General features: G+C 51.0%; 2 protein-coding genes across 6 annotated transcripts in view; one reads left to right on the top strand and one right to left on the bottom strand.

Moving 5' to 3' along the window:
• Positions 1 to 787: 787 nt before the first annotated feature.
• On the top strand, positions 788 to 21,588 carry PABPC1L (poly(A) binding protein cytoplasmic 1 like). 5 transcript variants are annotated; one of them, XM_047854003.1, is made up of 14 exons: positions 788 to 1,054; positions 3,087 to 3,280; positions 4,784 to 4,899; positions 7,041 to 7,180; positions 7,342 to 7,436; positions 10,494 to 10,631; positions 10,929 to 11,024; positions 15,743 to 16,009; positions 17,034 to 17,133; positions 17,767 to 17,895; positions 18,444 to 18,547; positions 19,407 to 19,500; positions 20,942 to 21,072; positions 21,520 to 21,588. In XM_047854003.1, the coding sequence occupies exons 1-14, from the start codon at positions 862 to 864 to the stop codon at positions 21,586 to 21,588; spliced, it is 1,866 nt and encodes a 621-aa protein (XP_047709959.1). In that variant the 5' UTR covers positions 788 to 861. The 5 variants fall into 5 exon arrangements, with proteins under 5 accessions (XP_047709959.1, XP_047709955.1, XP_047709957.1 ...); XM_047853999.1 differs by lacking the exons at positions 18,444 to 18,547; positions 19,407 to 19,500; positions 20,942 to 21,072; positions 21,520 to 21,588 and having other exon boundaries at positions 17,049 to 17,818; XM_047854001.1 differs by lacking the exons at positions 17,034 to 17,133; positions 17,767 to 17,895; positions 18,444 to 18,547; ... (1 more) ...; positions 20,942 to 21,072; positions 21,520 to 21,588 and having other exon boundaries at positions 15,804 to 15,938.
• The window catches only part of TOMM34 (translocase of outer mitochondrial membrane 34), a 21,581-nt gene continuing 20,137 nt past the window's right edge, over positions 20,552 to 21,995 (bottom strand). Inside the window, exon 8 of the transcript XR_007151135.1 lies at positions 20,552 to 21,356. The gene's annotated coding sequence lies outside the window, so the exon portion shown is untranslated. The remainder of the gene's footprint in view (positions 21,357 to 21,995) is intronic.

Raw genomic sequence — 21,995 nt, 5'->3', positions numbered from 1 at the left:
TGCTACCATGTGCTGCCCAACCAGACTAGTTCCAGAACTTCCATCTGTGGCAACCACCCTCAAAGGGCCGTGGGAACCTGCCTGCCTATACCCTCTTATAGTAGGGGACGGGAGAGTCGCTGTGAGAGGCGAGGGGAAATACTGGCAAGACTTAGTGGTCCACTGTGGGTTGGGATTTTTTTTTTTTATGCCCCCACACCACAGGTAGGTTAAGGCTGCAAGCTGAGCTTGGGGTCACTGTCACAACCTTGTACTGTTAGGTCCCTGCTGTCCCTAGAGAGTAATGGTGAACCTTCCGGATGGAATGCAGGTGGAATGGCTTGTTCAAAAGAAAGGCAGACAGGAAAGGTCCCGGAAAAGATTTCAGCAACGGGAGACCCAGTGTCAAGGGAGACCTCTGTGGTCTCAAACTTTCACGTGGAGCCTTCAGTCCCAATTCACACGGCCAGTTCCAGGAGGGGGTGCTGGATTCGGGCTGTGTCGATAAAAAGACTCCTTCCAGGAGGCGAGGTGCGCAAGCTTTGAAGCTGAGTTTCCGGCTGGGGATTCTGTTCGTGTGTGAAACACAAAATGCGCGGTTCCCTCGAACGCTTGAGAAGAGAGCCATCCCTGTTACTGAGAAGGGCCCAGAAAGGCAATGACCTTCGGGATTGGAACTGGGATCCGGCCCCGCTCTTACCCGCGTCCCCGCAGGCCCGGTTGAGGGCGCGCCCCGCCTCCGGAGGCGGGGTCCCAGGGGCACCACCTGGGGCCCCTGGAGCGCTGAGGGGTCCCAGCTGGGGGGGCGGGGCGGGGCGGGCGCTAAAGGGAGGGGCTGCCGCCGGAGAGGGAGAGCCCCGGAGCGGCGTCTCAGTTCCCGCCATGAACGCCAGCGGTCCGGGCTACCCGCTCGCCTCGCTCTATGTGGGCGACCTGCACCCCGACGTGACCGAGGCCATGCTGTATGAGAAGTTCTCGCCCGCCGGCCCCATCCTGTCCATCCGCGTGTGCCGCGACGTGGCCACCCGCCGCTCGCTGGGCTACGCCTACATCAACTTCCAACAGCCCGCCGACGGTGAGCCCCCGGGGGGAGGGCACAGACGCACCGACCGACAGATGGCATCTCAGGCCCCCGCTGCCATCTCTGGCTGCTCCTGCATCTCTCATTTTGCAACCAGGGACACTGAGGCCCAGAGATACAAGGGGTTGGAAGGGGCCCTGTCCCTAAGAGCCCCCTGAGACCGCTACGAGCAATTAGTGTGAGCTCACCGTGTGTTTTATTGGTGCTCCGTTGTACAGAGGAGAGCTATAAAGGCTGAGTGAAAACAGCTAAGGGGTTAAGGGGTCACGCCGGCCTCGGATCAGAAGGCCGGCAGCTGTGTGACTGAGCAATTAATCAACCGTTCTGAGTTTCAGTCGCATGTCCGAAAAATGGGGATCGTACCTACCTTATGTAGAGTGGTCGGGAGGGTGAGAAAGTCAAGGCACCTGGGGAGGATACAGGTGGAGTGGGGAAGCCAGGAGAGCTGGGCCTCGGACTCCGCCTTGCGGGGCTGCCAGACCTGAGCTTGCACCAAGAGGCTCCTCCTTGGGGAACCCTGAAAACCCCTCCACTCCAGGCCCCAACAGAGTTTTTCAGAGCTGATAGGATTGATTAGAGCTTGCCAGGTGGTTACGGCCACACTTTGACAGTGGAGAGGATAAAGACTGAGAGCGCCAGGTCGGGCTGTGAGCCGGAGCAAGAGCTCACACTCAGTACCTCTTCTGTGAGATGGGGCTACGGCTTATCCCCCAGTAGCGTGGAAGGAACGAACTGTGTCTATGACGTCTCTCCAGTATCATCTGGTGCAGCAGGAGGGCTCAGTAAGTGCTAATCTTAGAGAAGAATGGTAGCTATAACCTTCAGGCATAAGACTCCAGAAACCACCAAAAAAGGGCTGCCCCAGCCGAGTTCAAAAGCCGCCACTCTTACTCTGGGTCTCCTGGGTGGATAGGGAGGTTTCCTAAACTGGAGGTTTGCTGGGGGTGGTTTTGCTGGCTTCCCAGCAGGTGACTGAGCTGGATCCCAGAGAGCCTTCTCCTTCGCTCTCTGCTTTACTCCACACTGCCTCTAACATCTTCCTCCAAGCCCTGCACGCCCTGACCTTTTTGCCAGATTTCACAGATGGTATAAATCGAGCTCCAGGGAAGAGAAAGTTTACCTCTTACTGGCAGGGAGCAGGCCGTAGCAGTGGCCGGAGAATGGGCCTAGGGTGCTGTTCTCAGACACACTACCATTTACCAAACTCCTATTTTGTACCAGGCACAAAATGCAAGGCACCTTACGTACCTGATTTTTTTAAAGTTTATTTATTTATTTTGAGAGTGGGGGAGTGGGGGAGGCAGAGGGAGAGAATCCCAAGCAGGCTCTGCGCTGTCAGCAAGGAGCCCCCCCCCAACTCCCGACCCCATGCGGGGGCTCTATCTCACAGTTCGTGAGACCTGAGGCAAAGTCCCGTGCTTAAGTGACTGAGTCACCCAGGTGCCCCGCATACCTGATTTAATTTTCAACCCCGGGGGTGGGTGGTATTCTCTCCCTTTGTTAGATGTGGGAAGGTGGGTAATAGTCTCATCATCCCCACTTTACAGGTGAAGAAACAGGCTCAGAGAGGTGTTATCCCCCAGAGTCCTGCTGCTGGGGATTGAATCTCCGCTCTGCCTCTCCACACTTCTGAGCTTTCATTTCCCCTAACTGCTGCCACTCTTTGTCTAAAGGACCCTCCTTTCCCTTTTTATCTACCCCACGTGCTCTCGAAACCGTGGTAGACCTGCTCTGCCACTGATCCTTCCCCCTTTTTGAGCCTCAGTTTCCCTCTGTGAAGTGGGGCTACGCATCCATGCTCACGTGGCTATTGTGAGGAGCTGAATGGGACCCCAACACGAGGGTGGGAGGAGCGCCATGCACGTTAATTATTTCTGCTCATCTCCTCTGAGGCTCCAGGCTCTTCTCTCAAGTGACACCCAGACAGTGGCACTGTTTTCTTTGCTCTGCTTCCAGTTAAGCGCCTCCGGGCTCAGGGAAAGAAATACCCTTACTTGCTCCCTTTTCTCCTCCTCCTCCTGTCCAGCGGAGCGGGCACTGGACACCATGAACTTCGAAGTGATCAGAGGACAGCCCATCCGCATCATGTGGTCCCAGCGGGACCCAGGACTCCGCAAGTCGGGTGTGGGCAACATCTTCATCAAGAACCTGGAGGACTCCATAGACAACAAGGCCTTATATGACACCTTCTCCACCTTTGGGAACATCCTCTCTTGCAAGGTGGGTGTGCCCCCTCGCGGGGGAGGGTCTGTGTCGCATACCTGTATGGTAGAGGGACACTGAGCAACGCCTTGCCCCGCGGCCCATGGCTTTTCGGTACAGCTCAGGCGCAGCGAGCACGTTCAGTTGGTCTCTTCGCAGATCCATCAGAGGCCACCTGTGTATCAGTCAGCTCTGGCTGCGTAACCAACGTCAGAGGTTAGGGGCTGTCAACAACCATTTATTCAGCTCCTAATTCTGCAGTGGGCAATCTGGACGGGGTTCAGCCGGGCATTTCTGCTCTTGGCTGGGCTCCTTCATATGCCCACTGAGAGCTGGCTGGCTCTGCTTCTAGAGGGTGGTTGGCTGTCAGCTGGAGCACCTCGGCTCTCCTCCCTACAGTCTTTCCTCCTCCAGCGGGCTAGCTCAGGCTATTCTCGTGACCGTGGCCCAGGGGACTGAGTGGAAGCTCACCAGGCCTCTTGAGATGTAAGCTCGGAACTGGCACACCACTGCTTCTACTGCCTTCTTTGGCCAAAGCAAGTCCTGAGACCAGCCCAGATTCAGAGAGACAGGACAGAAATTATAAAGGGATATAGGAGGGCTGCTAACTAAGGCCATCCTGGCAGCCAAGCCTTGAGGCTTCCTCTGGACCCCTATGGATTGGACAGAAAGCTGTATGTGACTCAGGCGAGTGTCTGAGGCCTACTGAGGACCTGCTGTGGGCCATTGGGCTGGGTTAGCTGCAAGGCACACAAATGTCAGCCCCGCCCTGGGATCTCTCAGGCTGGTTGGAGATGGTGACACTTTTAGGAATAGCTGGAAATGGGGCTCTGAGGGAAAAGCATAGTGACCATGCAGTCAAAGGCCCAGGAAAGGTTTCCATAGCACAGTGGGAAGAGAACCAGACCTATAGTGCAGCCAGCTGCTGAGCAGAGTCAGCGCTACAGAGTCGGTCAGACCTTGGACTTTGGTGCCTGGGGTTCAGATCCTGCCACTTCCACTTCCTGGCTAGCAATGTACCCTTGGGCCCGTTTTCTAAGCTCTCCATACCTCAGCTTCCTCTAAAAGGGGGCGGTTGTAGAAGCCACCTCATAGGCTTGTTGTGCCTGTGTTTTACGTCTGGTAATCTTCACAACGTAAGGATACCTGGTACTCTGCTCCCCGTCTAAGTGGTAGCCATAATAATCAGAAGCATGGCTGGCTAGTGACCTTGGGCTAGTCATTTATTCCTATTTTCCCCAGTCAGGCTGGGGCTCAGAGGCTCAGAATTGCCTGGAGGGGTTCTTATAGTAAAATGTAACAAGATGAGCATGTGATACCCTCAGTGGTGCTCGGCCCAGAGTGGGGGCCCCAGTCACCGTGATTAAATCTGAATGGAAGAGCCGGGGCTTGAGTTAAAGGTGGAGGGACTGTGTGTGGGGCACAGAGCAAACACTCAAATAGCAGTTGTTACCTGTGCCATTCTTTTCTACCCGAACCCTCGGTTGCATGCTGCCTCTGTCCTTCTCCCCCGTGGCCCAGGTGGTGTGTGACAATCATGGTTCTCGAGGCTTTGGCTTCGTCCACTTTGAAACCCATGAGGCCGCTCAGCAGGCTATCGTCACCATGAACGGGATGCTGCTGAATGACCGCAAAGTGTGAGTGGTGCACGGGGGGGGGGGGGGGGCAGGGCCGCGGCCGACCTGGGGAGGGGGCTGATGCCATCCGTCACCGTCTGATGGGCACCAGCCACTGAGCCGCAGCTGGTAACATTCCTGGCAGTGTGACCTCAGCAGGGTTCAGGGTCTCAGGAGCTCCCTTTCCCCAAGTCAAAACGGGGCTGCTAATGCTCGTGAGAGCATTGCTCCGAGTAGGGATTTTGCAGTTCCAGCAGGAACAGCTAGTGGCCACGTCACCCCTGGAGTCAGTGACTTCATCTGTTTTCCAGCCTTCTTGGCATGGCTGTGAAAATTCTTTTCGTAAACCTTTTGTGTCGTTTCATGGGATTTGGGGACAGGAAGGGAAGCAGGCCTGAGCTTAGCCCACCATCTTCATACCTTTAAGGGCGGCATCCCTCCCCCACCCCCTGCCACCCCTCTTCATGGACAGGACAGTTGAGCTGCAGATGCTGGAGAGACCCTGCTCTGGGGTTCCCCGTCCCCAGTTGTGACTCTGCCCCGGTGATGGCCAGCCCCACGCTTGGTGCCGTGGAGGCAAAGTGGCTTTGAGCCGGAAGATGCACTGAGGGTTACCTTGGCCAGTTTCTCGGGGGCGGCTCCTGTCCATGCAACTGAGCCTGGCTGGCTTTCCCCAGTTCTGCAAAGGACGTGACCTTCGTTAGCCACCGTCTGCCCGAGCTCACCTTTGCTGTTCCATCTTTAGTGTCAGCTACAGCTTATTTGTGCTACGTGTGCCATAGACACCATTAACTTTTCTCCTGTTTTTTTTCCCTTAATCTAGGATACTTTCCTAGATGTGTTTCCCCATGTGTAGACCATGTTGGTTCTGTCACTATTGCTTCTCTAGTGTACCCAGTGCCTGTGAAGTGAATAAGCAAATGCCTGTGATCTGAGTTTCATCCCCAGTTTTTATTTTATTTATTTATTTCTCTTTTAAAGTAATCTCTAGGGGCACCTGGGTGACTCAGTCGGTTAAGCGTCCAACTTCGGCTCAGGTCATGATCTTGTGGTTCATGAGTTTGAGCCCCGTGTGGGGCTCTCTGCTGACAGTTCAGAGTCTGGAGCCCGTTTCAGATTCTGTGTCTCCCTCTCTCTCTCTCTCTCTCTCTCTCTCTCTGCCCTTCCCCCGCTCGCACTCGGTCTCTCAAAAATCATTTAAGAACAATTTTTTAAATTTAAATTTTAAATTAAAAAATTTAATTTAACATGGGGCTTGAACTTACAACCCTGAGACCAAGAACCTCATGCTCTATCGACCAAGCCAGCCAAGTGTCCCTCATCCCCAATTTTATAAGAATGAACACTGAGGCTCAGAGAGGTGAAGTAACTTGCCCAGGGTCACACTGGTAGGCAACTGCAGAGTGGGGACTCAAGCCCTCCTCTGTAGGACTCTTTAGTTCCTGCTCTTCCCTCGTGTACACTCAACTGCCTGGTGTATGGTAGGAGGTCTCTGTGCATTTGCCACAAGAATAAAATCTTTTTTAAATAAAGTTTATTTTGAGAGAGACAGAGAGGAGCAGAGAGAGAGAATCCCAAACAGGCTCCACGCTGTCAGTGCAGAGCCTGATGCGGGGCTTGAACTCAAGAACCGTGAGATCATGATCCGAGCTGAGAACAAGAGTCCGATGCTTAACTGACTGAGCCACCCAGGCACCCCAAGAATGAAATCTTTTTTTTTTTTTTAACATTTATTTATTTTTGAGAGAGAGAGAGAGAGAGAGACAGAGCATGAGTGGGGGGTGAGGGGAGAGAGGGAGACACAGAATCCGAAGCAGGCCCCAGGCTCAGAGCTGTAGGCACAGAGCCCAATGTGGGGTTTGAACTCACGGACTGCGAGCTCATGACCTGAGGTGAAGTCTGACACTTAATGGAATGAGCCACCCAGGTGCCCCATAGAATGAAATCTTCTTAACCCGATGCTAGAACATAGAATCTTGGCTGTCGGAAGTGGTCTGGCCTTGGATGTAATCCATCTAAAGAGTATTGCCCTTCCCAGCCTTTTGATGAGGGATATAGGTGCCTGGAGGCTGATGGCAATTGACCCAAGTGACCCAGGGTTGCTGGGTGGAATGGGGGTGACTAATGGCTGGCAGCTACCTACCCTGTCAGTGTGTCCACAGCTTTGTTGGCCACTTCAAGTCTCGACGGGAGAGGGAAGCAGAGCTGGGAGCTCGGGCCATGGAGTTCACCAACATTTATGTGAAGAACCTCCACGTGGACGTGGACGAGCAGGGCCTACAGGACCTCTTCTCCCAGTTTGGTGGGCGTGTTCCCCAAGGGAATCGGGCATCACTTTGTCTTCTGTCCCCAGGTTGGGTTGGGCGGAGGAGCCTTTCTGGAGCTTCTTGAGGAACTGGGGGAGGAAGGGGAGCATCTTGGGGCTTCCCCAACTCCCCTTTGAGCCAGGTTGGCCCTTCCCAGGGAAGATGCTGAGTGTGAAGGTGATGAGGGATGACAGCGGCCACTCCCGGGGCTTCGGCTTTGTCAACTTTGAGAAGCATGAGGAAGCCCAGAAGGTAAGAGCCTCCCCATGGTCGTTTCCTGGAGGAGGTACCACACCAGTACTAGGAAGAAAGGAGATCAGGAGGAGGGGGCTCCAGCTGCCCACAGAGGAGAAGAAAGTTCCTCCCCAGCCTGGGCCCACAACAGTCAGGGCCCTGCCTGCCTGTGGCGAAGGCAGAAGGTTGCAGCCTCACCTGGTGCTTCTAAACCCTAACGCTGACTGCTTTTCATAGATTCTTGTCACCCAGGGGAAGTAGAGGGGTCTCTGAGACAGCCACCACCCTCTTCTTGAATTGATGGTGGGATTGAGGCCAGGGAGGGGAAGCGCTTAGGTTATTTCTTGCTCGCAGGCCTTTGCAGATACATGCTGTTTCTCAAACCTTTCCCTTCTCTTACTCTTTGGATTAGTGCTATCCAGTAGAAATATAATGGGAGCCACGTACGAGATTTAAAATTTTCCAGTAGCCATATTAAAAGGGGTAAAAAAAAAAAAAAACCCCACCAGAAATTGATTTTAATAATGTCTACCATTCAATTTAACATATTGAAATTATCACTCCAGTGAGTATTCAATATAAAAACAGATTTACATCCCCCCTTTTTTGGTACTGATTCTTTGAAACCTGGTACTTCCAGTACATGTCAACTCAGACTAGCCATATTTCAAGTGCTCAGATAGCTGCATGCGGCTAGTGACCACCGTATCAGACGGCATGGCTTCAGACTACTTAGTGCTTATCCTGTGGGTCTCCGCTTATGCTTTCCCTCCACCGAGGAGCCTCTTCTTTCATCCCGTGCTTCTGGTGAGGTGCCCTTTCTGTCTCTCTCCATCATTAACACGGATTTCCATGTAATAGAACTGAGGGTAGGGGCCGGATCTCATTTCACCCTTAAATCTCCAGCATTGCACCTGCCAGTACGTACTAGCTACCTATTGGCTGAACAGGTGAATGGTACAAGGTCACACAGTGACCGAGCTGGAGTGATGTTGTCCCATTTGCCTTCCTACCCTAAAGCTCTTTCCTTGGATGCTGCCCCATGAAGACCGTTGGACAAGGGGGATCTCAGCTCATTGTGGGTTCTGGCTAGAGAGCCTACCTGGTGCCATCTTGACGGCAGCCACTTCTTGCTGGGCACTTGCCATGGGCCGGGCACTGTGCTGAGGGCTGCATACGCTCTCCTCGCTGCTTCACCAGTGTGGACTAAACCGTTTTCAGGCTCCACAGGGTGGTAGCTAGCAAGAGGCAACATGGGGATTAGAACCAGCTCTTTCTGACTCAGAAGTCTTGTTCTTAAGTGAATGGCTCCTTTCGAGAGGTGACTTCTTGTGTGTCCTTGGACAAATGCCACTCTCTCTCTAGGCTTTGGTTTGCTCACCTGTAAAACGACAAGTTGGAAGAGGTGGGTGAAGACTCAGGGGTCTATAGACTCCACAGTCTTAGAGACTTTGGTAATGACTTTTATGTTAATGATTTCTGTAAGCATGACTTTCTTTTGTACAGTGTTATATTAGCTTCAGGTGTACAATATAGTGATTCAACAATTCTATATGCACCCTGATGTTTGTAGCAGCATTATCTACAATAGCCAAGTTATGGAATCAGCCCAAGTGTCCATCAGTTGACAAGTAGATAAAGAAGATGTGGGGTCACACACACATACACACACACAATGGGATATTACCCATAAAAAACAATGAAATCTTGTTAAATAGGTGATGGGAATTAAGGAGTGTACTTGTGATGAGCACGGGGTGATGAAGTGTTGAATCATATTGTACACCTGAAACTAATATTACGCTGTATGTTAACTAACCTATTTAACCCACCCGCCCCCTCCCCTTTGGTAACCCTCAGTTTACTCTCTATAGTGGAGAGTCTGTTTCTTGGTTTGCCTCTCTCTCTCTCTCTCTCTCTCTCTCTCTCTCTCTCTCTCTCTCTCTCCTTTTCCCTTTGCTCATTTTTTTCCTTAAATTCCACAAATGAGTGAAATCATACGGTATTTGCCTTACTCTATTTTGCTTAGCGTTATACTCTCTAGCTCCATCTATGACCTTGAAATGGCAATATTTCCTTCTTGCTAATCGCTGAGTGATATTCCATTGTTATATTACAAAACTGTAGTAATCAAAACAGTGTGGTGCTGGCAGAAAAATAGACCTGTAGACCAGTGGAACAGAATAGAAAACCCAGGTAATGACCTTAAAGACTGACGTACAACTAGCAGTTTCTGTGGCCTTCGACTATGTTTACATAGATTTGCATATTTAGGTAAGGAAATATCCTCATGATATAAAAATATTTACTAACTAGTTGGCCACTTACAAAATTCCCTTTTGTTCAAGCCCCACTTTGGGTGTTAGAGCTTACGTTTTAAAAAGGCCCTTTTCAAACATCTCCTCACTAACACTAACACTAGTGTCTAACCCTAACCATCGAGCTGGGACACACACGAGTCTACCTTTTTGCTGATTTTTTTTTTTTTTTTTTTTTTTTTTTTGCAGTTAAGTCCATGTAAATTCAGTTCAGTATAAATGCATTAAGAGAAGTTGCACATCTTGTAGAAGATGTAGGATTCCGTGCAATCAAAGCCACTGACCATTTAGGATGTGGCATGCTTAGGCCAGCTATCTGAAGAAAAGAAGAAGAAAAAAGGGTTAAGACATGTTTCTTAACAAAAACGAAAGCCTTCGTAGTTAGTAAAAAGGATTCTTTGTGCTGTGAAATCCAGCATGAAGTGAAGGATGTTGATTATGCGCTCATGCCGTTTTGAAAGAATTCTCCCTGCTCTGTTCAGATCATCAGTGTGTACCTAAAGGTTAACTGTGGGAAACTTTGCAAATTTCAATTTCACTTCTTAAAGTAGAGCGCAAATCAAGTTTTGTTTTTTTTTTTTAATCTACGGTTTACTCTGAAATTTTGTCCCATGTTTTTAAAAAAGTGGATTCTTTAAGTGGCTTTTATCCTGATACTAATTATTCTCAGCTAACAAGGCTGGCCTGGTTTGCAGGGACTGGAGGCCAGGGCCTCATGGGGGTGGTTACCAAGGACGCTCGCTCCCTCTCTGCCCAGGCCGTGACGGACATGAATGGGAAGGAGGTGAGAGGGCGGCTACTGTACGTGGGCCGGGCCCAGAAGCGGGTGGAAAGGCAGAATGAGCTGAAGCGTAGGTTCGAGCAGATGAAGCAGGACCGGCTGACCCGTTACCAGGTGAGGGTCAGACCCCTGGTGACAGCTGCAGCCATGTGAGTGTGTGTGTGGAGGGTCCTGAATATGAAGCCTTTCTCCAGCAATCCCACCCCCAGGAAGCTGGCTTTAGGGGCCTTGGGGGCTGCAGCTTCCAGTGATGGGCACGCTGGCTGGGGGCATGGGTGCCATGCCAGACTGGAAGCAGGAGGCTTGGTGGCCAAGGCTTCCAGGGCCCCCGTGGCCTACATTGGTCCCCGACATGAGGTAACCTGGGGCATGGAGGGGAAGGGACACATCCACAGTAACCTCTCTTTCTAGGGTGTGAACCTGTATGTTAAGAACCTGGATGACTCCATCGATGATGAGAAGCTGAGAAGAGAGTTCTCTCCCTATGGAGTGATTACCAGTGCCAAGGTGAGGGCTGGGGGGACACCTACAGGGGATAGAGAGCCTGCCCCTCCATCTTCCTGCTGCCTATACACCCCTTCTTCCAGGGAGTTGGTGCTGAGCTACTCCTTTTAAGAGTTTGGGGGGGATTATGTCTGACCCCCCCATTGGAACTTGACGTCCATCTGCAGCCTTGTCTGCTCTGGAAGGGAAGAGGGTTGAAGTCCAGTCCCAATCACACAGCTGGACTTATTGGGGCTCACTGTAACCTTGGTTCATTTAATAAGCATTTATTGAGTGCCTACTGTATGCCAGATTCTAGAAATTCATGTTTCAGAATTTCCACTGCTTGTTTTGTTGTCTTTCGGACCCCCATCCCCCCATCTGGAAAATGAGAAGGTTGGGCTGCTATATTCTTCGTTCGTTCATTCATTCCCCATTTACTGAGCACCTACCACGTGCCCAGCCCCCTTAGCACCTGATAAGTGATGATTGGCTGTTCTCAGTAGCTCTGTGACTTTCACCAGATGTCTTCTGACCTTCATCCCTACAAGGAGAGTGTTGGGCTCATTGGATGGTTCTCAACCCTGGCTTTTAAAACTCCCCTGGGGAGCTCTTAAAGACAGACACCTGAGTCAGATGACTCACGATCTCTGAGTAGGGCCTGGGCATTTTATTTTAAAAGCTCCCCAGGTGATTTTAAGATGACCCAGCATTCATTCATTCCATCCTTAAGCACCTCCTGTCTTACCAGGCCCTCTGGGAAGTATACAGTAACAAGTTGGATGTGGTTCTTGCCCTCGAGTAGCTTATAGTCAAGTGGGGAAGTCAGACACATCACTAACTGAAATCTATTATAAGGTGTTTTTGTAGTGAGGGTGGGAGTACTGGAGGCAGAGGTACGGTAGCCCAGGGAAACAGGAAGGAGGGCTTCCTGTAAGAAGTGTGAGAAACATTTGGCTTGGCTGTGAGGAGGTAGGGAGCTGCAGGTGGGAATAAGGAACTTTCCAAAGAGATCAGTGTGAGTAATGGGGCTGGAGACCAGCACATGTGATGCAATGGTTGGGTTCTTAGGAAGTTCCTTTGCCTGTTAAATCCAATTTTTTTAAGTTTATTTTTATTTATTTTGAGAGTGAGAGCAGGGAAGGGGCAGAGAGAGAGAATACCAAGTAGGCTCCATGCTGTCAGTACAGAACCTGCTGTGAGGCTTGATCCTGCGAACCGCGAGATCATGACCTGAGCCAAAATCAAGAGTCAGATGCTTGGGGAGCCTGGGTGGCTCAGTAAGTTAAGTATCTGACTTTGGCTCAGGTCATGATCCCATGGTTTGTGAGTTTGAGCCCCGCGTCAGGCTCTGTGCTGACAGCCCAGAGCCTGGAGCCTGCTTCAGATTCTGTGTCTCCCTCTCTCTCTCTCTGCCCTTCCCCTGCTCATGCTCTGTGTCTCAAAAATAAACATTAAAAAAAATTTTTTTTTTAATGTTTACTTCTTCCTGAGAGAGAGAGAGAGAGAGAGAGAGAGAGAGAGAGAGACAGTGTGAGCAGGGGCAGGGGAGAGGCAGAGAGAGAGAGACACAGAACTCGAAGTGGGCTCCAGGTTCTGGGCTGTCAGCACAGAGGCTGATGTGGGGCTTGAACTAACTGTGAGATCATGATCTGAGCCGAAGTCTGATGCTTAACCAACTGAGCTACCTAGGCAGCCCTGTTGAATCCAATTTTAAATGCCTGGTGTTTGGGGAAGAGGTTCTAACAGTTTTTGAGTTAAGGACTCAAATGTGACCGAGCTGTGGGACATGTAAATTAAGCATCAACAAATTTGCTTAAACATTATAAAAAAGCTGTGGGCCCTCTTGCCCAGCAAATTTATACTTTGGGTATACATTTGGGTAGTATTGTGGTCTAAATCCCAGTCCTACCATTAACTAGCTGTAGGATCTGCAGGAAGTGACTTTGCCATTTGGAGCCTGTTTACCCGTCTGTAAAGTGGGAGCAACCTTCCCTACCTCTCGAGGTGTCCTGAGCACCAAAGAGTCAGCATGTAGAGCGCCTGCCCACAAGTGGTAAAATAGTGATCTGATTATTCGCACATTGTGTATAATTTCTGGGGATTCACCCACCTCCTTGAGGACTCCTCGAGTGGAGGGAATTCTAAAAATCTGGGTTACTTAGAGTTGTGGCACTATCTTGTTAGTTGACCAATTAGGTTATAAAATGGGGATTTTATGTAGGCTTACATATTTATATGATTTCTATTATATATAAAATACAGTGATTATGAAAACAAGGTAGATAAAGTGCTAATAACACTGTCACATTCATAGAAGCTATATAAGTGCATTTTATCATTATTTACTACCTAACAGAAGTTTTTATTACCTTGCTAAGACAATACTTTGGTGTCAAGAAAATTTGGCTGTCTGATGATAGCCTACAGATCCCTTCTGAGAATATTCTTAAATGCCTAAAAGAAAATTCCTAGGATTGCAGAGAAACAATTCTACTGAAATATAATTACCAAAATGCTAAGGTAACAGCAGTATGTGGTTCATAATTACATCAAATGAGAAGGTCTAGAGAGGTACCAATTAGCACAAATGATATTTTGAGATCCGCAGTGGTTGACATATGAAAATATCTTCTTTCTCTTCCTGACAAAATCACAAGCACAGCCAAGACTCCCCTATTTTTGTTGCCTGTGTTCAAAATAGAAGGAAACACTAATGTGAAAATTAAGATGCCATTTTCCCCCCATCCAAGTTCACAGACCCCCTGAATTCTATCCACTGGCCTCCCTCGGCAGGTGGGGGGGGATCTGTGAACCCTCAGGGTCAGGCCCCCGTATGAATGGGTTGCAAGGTGCAGTTTGAAAATTGATGATGTGTAGAGAATGGGCTTTAATAGAGCAGATTTAAAAAGTATGTCAGTTCAAATCTAAATCCATGGGCCAGGCCAGTGTCTAGACCTCCCCCTACCCCCAAAATTAAGAACCATAAATGCAATGTGGATTGGATCCTGGAAGAGAAAAAAAAATATTAGAAAAACTAGTGGAATCCCAATGAAATCTGCAGTTCAGTCAATAGCATTGTAGCTAATAACAACCATATCGATTGTTAACATCCTGGTTTTGACACATGTGGACTGGTTCCGGCCAAGTCCCTCTGACTCATTTACATTGGGGCAAGCCTGGGTGAAAGATGGCTGCCCTGTACTATTTTTGCAACTTTTCTGTACACCTAGAGGTATTGCAAAATAAAAAGGTTATTTTAATAACAACACTAAGAATGCCTTCCCCGGAAGGAGAAATCCCCAGATTTCTCCTAAAGAATCTGGCTCAGTGCCTTGCAGAGGCAATGGAAGTCACCAGAATGCTGCATTGGGTTCAAATTCTGGCTGATGGGTGTCCACAGGCTGGGTGACCCTGGACAAGTTCCCACCCACCTTTTTTTTTTCCCCCCCAATTGTAATAAGGATTTTTATTTCCACCACAAAGAAAATTAACAGAATAGGCACAAAAAGTATAAATTTAAACCTTTTAATTTTTATATTCCATACCTTTTTTTTAACTTTAATTTTTTTAATTATTAATTTTTTGAATAAATATTTATTTATTTATTTATTTACAAGTTTATTTTAGAGAGCAAGCGTGTGTGAGTGGTAGAAGGAAAGAGAATCTTAAGCAGGCTCCACACCCAGTGCAAAGCCCAACACAAGGCTCCACCTCCCGACGCTGAGATCATGACCGGAGCTGAAATCAAGAGTCAGATGCTTAACCGACTGAGCCATCCAGGTGCCCCCATTCAAATCTAAGTTTTTATTGGAGTCTAGGATACCTAACTCTTAAGAACGTTTTTATTATGTCCATAATTTCACAATGAACTAAAGAATCCTAAGAATTAAAATAACCAGAGGGTAGTCGAAATGCACATTTTCATCACAGTGACCTCAAACGAAGTGTTTAAGATCGTGGCGCTGGCTAAGGACCCCTGCCCTGTTCTTGGATTTTAACCAATCCTAAACTGTCCTCTTCATCCTAGCCCCTCTGATGAGGGTAGATACCATTTAAACCGGCCTTCCATCACAGCCTAGGAAAATCATTTCAGAAAGAAAATTTAAATATAAAAAAAAAAAAAACCTCTGAAATGCTGCTGTTCTCACAGACTCTAGGGAATGTCCTGTTAAACAGTGAGCAGCTGGGGCGCCTGGGTGGCTCAGTCGGTTAAGCGTCCGACTTCGGCTCAGGTCATGATCTCACGGTCCATGAGTTCGAGCCCCACATTGGGCTCTGTGCTGACAGCTCAGAGCCTGGAGCCTGCTTCAGATTCTGTGTCTCCCTCTCTCTCTGACCCTCCCCCGTTCATGCTCTGTCTCTCTCTGTCTCAAAAATAAATAAAAATTAAAAAAAAAATTTAAAAAAAACAGTGAGCAGCCCTCAGTTAGCAAGTTGACCAGTCTTGGTAACTGGTCTTGGTAACCAGTCTTGACTGGTCTCAGCCAAGTCACTCCTGAGCCCCCGCTTCCGTCACCTGTGAAGCGGGAGTCGTGGTGCCCCCCATGATCAGGTGGCGGCGCCTGTGGAGCAAGAAGGCAGTCCGGCATCTGGCATGCAGTGGGCCTCAGTCAATGTCAGGGTGACAGTTTCTCCTGGGCCTGCTCACTGCCCGGCTGGGCCCCAGGGGAGGAGGGGGACACAGCCCCAGGAGTCTTCCTTCCCCACCCCCAGCAGCCCTTGTCTTGTCTTGCTTTTAGGTGATGACAGAGGGTGGCCACAGCAAGGGGTTTGGCTTTGTGTGTTTTTCCTCTCCAGAAGAGGCGACAAAGGCCGTGACAGAGATGAACGGGCGCATCGTGGGCACCAAGCCGCTGTACGTGGCCCTGGCCCAGCGCAAAGAGGAACGGAAGGCCATCTTGACCAACCAGTACATGCAGCGCCTGTCTACTGTGCGGGCCCTGGGTGGCCCCCTCTTGGGCTCCTTCCAGCAGCCCGCCAGCTACTTCCTGCCCGCTGTGCCCCAGGTGATGGCCTGCCCGAACCCCGCTGCACCCCTTCCCTGACAGCCAGGTAGAGCAGGAAGACAACCTCACAGGTAGATGTAGCTTCTCAACTTGTTTCTGCTGGAAACTTGGCAGGCAGGCCACTTTAACCCCACCTGGTAACGGGGGGTAAGAGTGTGTGTCCCCAACCAGGGAGAGGTTCGTGTTGTGCTAAAAAAGATGTTCCCTGGTCAAATAAGTTTGAGAAACCATGCATTAAGGAAAAGGAACTAGCTTTCCTTATTATACTATGCTTTACCGCACACATTATTCTGCCCTAACGTGCTGGTGTGCGTCAGGACTTTCCCAAACCAGCAGAGAGCATGTAGCATTTCCCCAACTTAGATGGTCCTGTTTTGTGGGCTGCCTGCCAACCTCTCTCCTGGAGGCCAGTGTTCTGAGCAGCCCCCCTTGGGAAGGGAGCTCCCAGGACTTAGAGGGAGTGGAAGGTGTTGGCCATTTGCAGCTGCGGGGATGGATGTATCTGCTCCCCTGCTCCTTTTGCTTGTTTTTAATTTTTTGAAGTTTTATTTATTTTGAGAGAGAGCATGAACAGGGGAGGGACAAAGAGAGGGAGAGAGAGAATCCCAAGCAGGCTCCATGCTGTCAGCACAGAGTCCAGTGCGGGGCTCAAACTCCCAAACTGTGAGATCGTGACCTGAGCTGAAATCAGGAGGCGAACGCTTAACCAACTACGCCACCCAGGCGCCCCACCCCCCACTCCTCTTAGCAGTAGCTTAAGCTGGCACAAGTCTGAGTAGGTCTGTCACCATTTTATGCTGCTGTTTGGGCCAGTGGCTCTGATGATAAGGGGCAAGGATTGAACCTGAGACCTTGCCCTGGAAGGCTCAGGGCTAACGAATAGCCTGAACTGGGGTAGCGGAGATTTCATCCCAGCTTGTGGGTCTTTACTAATCAGTAACCCTGGAGGGGGGCGGTGGAGTTTCCGCAGGGGTGTCCATGAGGGGATGCGGTTTCTCACCTGCTGCGACCCCCTCACCCCCAGTCTTCTCCCGCACAGCCTCCTGCCCAGACTGCGTACTATGCATCCAGCTCTCCCATGCAGCCTGCCCCCAGGTGGACGGCCCAGCCTCCGAGACCCTCGAGTGAGTGACTCCGCCCCTTGTACCCTCAGCCTGGCCCACAGATGGTGGACCCCTCAGGGCAGCATGGAACCTGGGGCTATGAACACAGGCTTTGGGGGCAAGCCTGGCTCTACTTCCCAGGGTGTTCATTTGGGTGGGTAACTTCACCTCTCTGAACCTCAGTTTCCCCTTCTGAATGAGGTGTGCATAAAGCCCCAAGCAGTGCCGACCTTGTGAAAGACTAGCGGTGCAGCCATTCTCTTCAGTTAGCTCCCAACACTTGTCTGATCTGTGACCATCAGAACGCACTCCCATGGCAGTCTTGCCCCTCCGGCCCCTCTCTGGGAGCAGAGCTCACCCTCCCTTGCAGCTGCCTGGGGACCCAGCGGGTGTGATCATGCGGTCTGTGCGTCCTGGGGCTCTGTGTAGAAACAAGTCGGCTTTGTAATTGAAGACTTCCACACACTCCCCTTCCCTGGAGTTCTGGGTCTGCCTGACTAGGTGAATTCACCCATCTTTTTTGCTGCGAATGTTCTACTTCCCTTTCCCACCCATTGCCTTTCTCACCCCAGAACCTTCAGGGCGCAGTGCGCCGCTCTGATTGTCCTGCCCCTGCCCCACCGACCTTTCTCTCCGTGTTCTTTGTGCCACAAGCCACCTACCCTCCAGCTGCCTCAATGATCCGACCACCAGCCATGTTGCGGCGCCCCCCGGCGCAGGTCAGCGGTGTCAGGCAGGCCTCCACCCAGGTGCCACCCACGGTGCCCCACACCCAGAGAGTGGGTGAGTGTGGGCTGGGTCAAGAGGAACGGGTGTGCGCGGAGGGTGGGGTAGGGGCTTGGTGCTGGGTTGGCACAGGCGGGGAGTCAGGACTGGCCTCCGTGGTGATCTTGCCGTTTGCCTCTTGGAGGGTAGAGCTGACTTTGGAGGCCGTGAGGCACAGTAGTTCGTGTGGGTTCCAGAGTCCCACAGACCCGGTTCCTGGGGCCAACTCGCTCTGTGGCCTCGCTAACTACTGTATCTGATCACCTACCTCATCTTTTTAAAATAGGGATGAAAATAGCCCTCCTGTTTTGTCGTGTGGGTGAATGAGATCACACATGGCAGGCTTAGCATCACATCAGAACCTTAGCAAGTACTGCGGCATTTGTGAACAAGGGCGTAGGTTTGAGCTGTAAGGCCAGCACATCTGTTCCTTCACTCGGCAAATGTTTGTACATCTGTGTGCCGGCCTCACAGTCGGTGCTGGGGATTCTACGTGAATGCTTGTCTTTAGGCTTCCTGGCTTTAGATCACTGTCAGGCCCTAACTCCCCTGCTTACTCCTTACAGCCAATATTGGTACCCAGACCACAGGAGCCAGTGGGGCAGGATATCCTGCACCAAGTGGGCCTCTGCTGACACACAAATATTCCTCAGCAACATATAACCACGGGGTAAGGCTGGCCTGACTGCCCTCTTAGTCTGGGCTCCTGGGGCCTTGGCTCAGAACCTTGGCTAAGGCACTGGCCCTCGTTTGTTTGTTTCTCTTCTTGAATTATAAACGAGCAAAGTTTCGTTTAGTAACGTGTACAATTGAGAAACAATCCCCCTTACTAACAGAAGGAGGGAAAGAGCCAAGATCATGTTTGGTTTATTAATTATGGTTTGCTCTGCCTGGATTATTAACAAAAGTAATCTGTATTTCCTTCGTATTCAGTGTTGAGCAGCAAGGAAAAATATCCTAGTGATATGCTGAATATTGAAGGGATGGGATTAATCTACAAAACAGAACTAAAAATACCTACTGTGATTAAATTAAAAGGCTATGTATTTATCTTCCTGCCCAAGTCTCAAACTCGGCATTATCATATCCTATCTAGAATTTTAATGTGTATACTTCAGACTCTTCCTTGCAAAAGAAACAAGGGAGTAGTCTTTAAACAGCAACATGCTTTTAAAGTTACCAGAATAGGGAAAGGTCAGAAGTATGCTGGGGATGTGGCCATAAAGCTACTTGATAAAAAGTGCCTTATTTGGCATGAAGTGGTTAGTAATGTGTGACTTTCACTTGGCAACATCCAGTGGGGCCTTGACAGGTTCCTGGCACTGTGGAAGGCATCTGAATTAGAGGGTGACTTTGTCTATCCCACTGTGCCCTTGTTAGGGACTCTGTCCCACCCGATTGCCCATACCTTGCCCCTGCTCCCCTCTTCCAGAGCCTTCCTGGAGGCCTGTGCTCACCTGACAGGGTGAGGGTTTTGAGGCCTTGCCCATCTGTGGTGGTTAAGGGATGTGTCCCCGGCACCATTGCAGGTCCAGGAGCCTGCTGTGCGCATTCCGGGACAGGAGCCCCTGACGGCGTCCATGCTGGCCGCAGCGCCACTGCACGAACAAAAGCAGATGATCGGTGAGTGGCTGGAGCAGGAAGCAGGGGGAGTTGGCCAGCCTGGCAGGAAACATGTTGAGTGGAGGTGAGACACGTGGACGAGGTCCAGCTTTGCCGCTGACCAACCTGCTGGGTGGCTGGTCCGGGTTGCCTCTGCTCTCCTCGGCTTCCTTCTCGTCTTAAAGCACTGGTCAGACCAGATGGTCCTGAGGTTTCTTCAGTTCTGCTGTTCAAGGGCCGTGACAGGCTTGGAGAGATCCCAGCTGTGGGCAGATCTGCGGCCAGGACTAAGGGTTTCTGTTGGTGGGTGTTACTGTTTCTTACATCTCCTGAATGGGAAGAAGCCATCACCACATGTCCTCTGTCTCCCAGTGCCCGCTGCAGGGAGGTGGGAAATAAATGTGCAGAAATTCGTATTTACACATTCCCCACTGGACTGCGAGTTCCTTGTGCAATTCTCCTCCAGCCCAGTGTCTACGGCAGGCCCTGCTAAAGGATGCCGCTAACTGCTGAGTGAATAACTTGCCAGGTTCTTGCCTTCATGGCCACCAAGATTTCCAGAACCTCTCTGAAGTCCGTCCCGATTCCCTCCACTTGTTTTCTCGGCTCACTTGGGGTTTTGCCACTTTACTACCCACTCTTCAAAGGAAAATTCTAAATGGGCTTAATGGAGGCAGAAAGCTCTGTTAGCAGTTCCCTGCAAACCTCTTCACTTTCCTCATGGGGAAACTCTCCCACCCAGCACACAATCCTGGCCAGACCCTCCACACATGGCCAAGATGGGCTGACCACCAACGCTAGGCTCTGCCACCAGAAGTGCCTGATGGCGGAAGGTGAATTTATCTCGTGTGTGTGGCTCCTCCTACCCCCAAAAAAGTCCAGTTCAGCCTTAGCCTGTCTTGTCTAGAATCTCAATGTGTGTATTGGAACTATTTCTTGCAAAATGAATAAGAGTAGTCTTTAAATTTTTTTTTTTTTAATGTTTACTTATTTTTGAGGGAGGGAGAGAGCACGAGTGTGAGCAGGGGAGGGGCAGAGAGAGTGAGGGAGACACAGAATCCGAAGCAAGCTCCAGGCTCCAAGCTGTCAGCACAGAGCCCGACGCGGGGCTCGAACTCACAAGCTGTGAGATCATAACCTGAGCCGAAGTCGGATGCTTAACCGACTGAGCCACCCAGCTGCCCCAAACAAGAGTAGTCTTTAAACACCAACCAAGTTTGTGTCAGGCTCTATGTAGATTCGTTCATGTAGAATGTCAAATTTGATTCTTCAAACTAGCCTCCGAAGCAGGGTTTGCTCTGCGTGCTTTACAGTTGGGAGAGAGCCTCCCAGTGAGGCTAAGTGACACAGCCCAGAAGGAGCAGTTCTGGGACAACCTGCCACCACATGCCTTACTGCTCCCTTCCACAGTACCCCCTGCCTCCCTGGGGCTGCTGGGATGTCAGCCAGGTGTTCTGTACAGGTGAGCGTCTGTACCCCCTTATCTACGATGCCCACACCCAGCTGGCTGGCAAGATCACGGGCATGCTGCTGGAAATCGACAACTCAGAGTTGCTGCTCATGCTGGAGTCCCCCGAGTCCCTCAATGCCAAGGTGGGCTGGGGCCTGGGTGGCAGGGTGCCTCGTGAGGATAGGAGGAGAGCTCACGACGAACACCTCTCCTAGAGGAGTTAGCAGGCTGCTGCCTGGACGAAGTTTACCTTCCCGCTGATGCCAGCTCGTACGGGCTACATCTGCGAGCGGGAGGCCTCGGGGTTGGCCCCTCCAGCCCCTCCAGGTTAATTCTCTGCAGCTCCAAGTGCAAGGTGTCGGTACGGGCAGTGGTGTTCTGAGGACCGGGCTCAGGTTCTCCCAGCTGTCCCGCGGCGTCCATCTGTCTGGAGAAGGCAACCGACGACCCGCTCATCACGGGCGCTCGCAAACGGCAGTGCCGTGGAGGGAGGCGACTTGTGGCATCTAGCACGCGGAGGCAATGGGCGGCCAGGGCTCTCCCAGGGACCCCGCTGGGCAGCTGCACTAACCCCCACTCACGACCCACAGGTGGAAGAGGCTTTGGCGGTGCTGCAGGCACACCAGGCTGCGGAGCTGACAAAAGTGAATGTGCTCTGAAACCAGGTGGGTGGCTGGGGGTGGGAGAGACGGAGATGGAAGCAGCGGTGGGCCCAAGAGAAGCTGGGAAGAGCCGGGCAGGGGCTGAGTTTGAGAAACCCGCGGAGAAACCATGTTGGCGCCGGCTCGCTCTCTGAAGCACCGAGGAGTTTGGGGGAAGCTGTGAGGCGCAAAGGAGCGGACAGACCGTGGGACGAGAATGAGTGTTGACCCCTGTGCGAAGTGTGGGTGTTTTCTCGCCAGCTGCCCTGCCTGGCGTCACTGGGGATAGGCTGGGCTGTCCCTGGGCACTGGGTGAATTTATCTTATGTGGCCTGCTTCGTCTGCTCTGCCTTCTCCGTTGAGACCAGGCGTCTGCTGTATGTTAGAAGGATTCATTCCTCTCCTTTCATCCCCAGACAGCGGGA

Source organism: Prionailurus viverrinus, chromosome A3 (genome assembly GCF_022837055.1).
Source record: "Prionailurus viverrinus isolate Anna chromosome A3, UM_Priviv_1.0, whole genome shotgun sequence".
Taxonomy (NCBI): domain Eukaryota; kingdom Metazoa; phylum Chordata; class Mammalia; order Carnivora; family Felidae; genus Prionailurus; species Prionailurus viverrinus.
Note: the sequence above shows the minus strand (reverse complement) of the source record. Positions and strands in the feature narration are given on the sequence as shown.

Excerpts from the sequence above, each read along its gene's own strand:
- PABPC1L (XM_047854003.1), top strand. The coding sequence starts at position 862 with ATGAACGCCAGCGGTCCGGGCTACCCGCTCGCCTCGCTCTATGTGGGC. Across the intron at positions 7,437-10,493 it reads AGCATGAGGAAGCCCAGAAG|GCCGTGACGGACATGAATGG; the intron begins GTAAGAGCCTCC and ends CTCTCTGCCCAG. Across the intron at positions 17,896-18,443 it reads GCCCCACACCCAGAGAGTGG|CCAATATTGGTACCCAGACC; the intron begins GTGAGTGTGGGC and ends TACTCCTTACAG.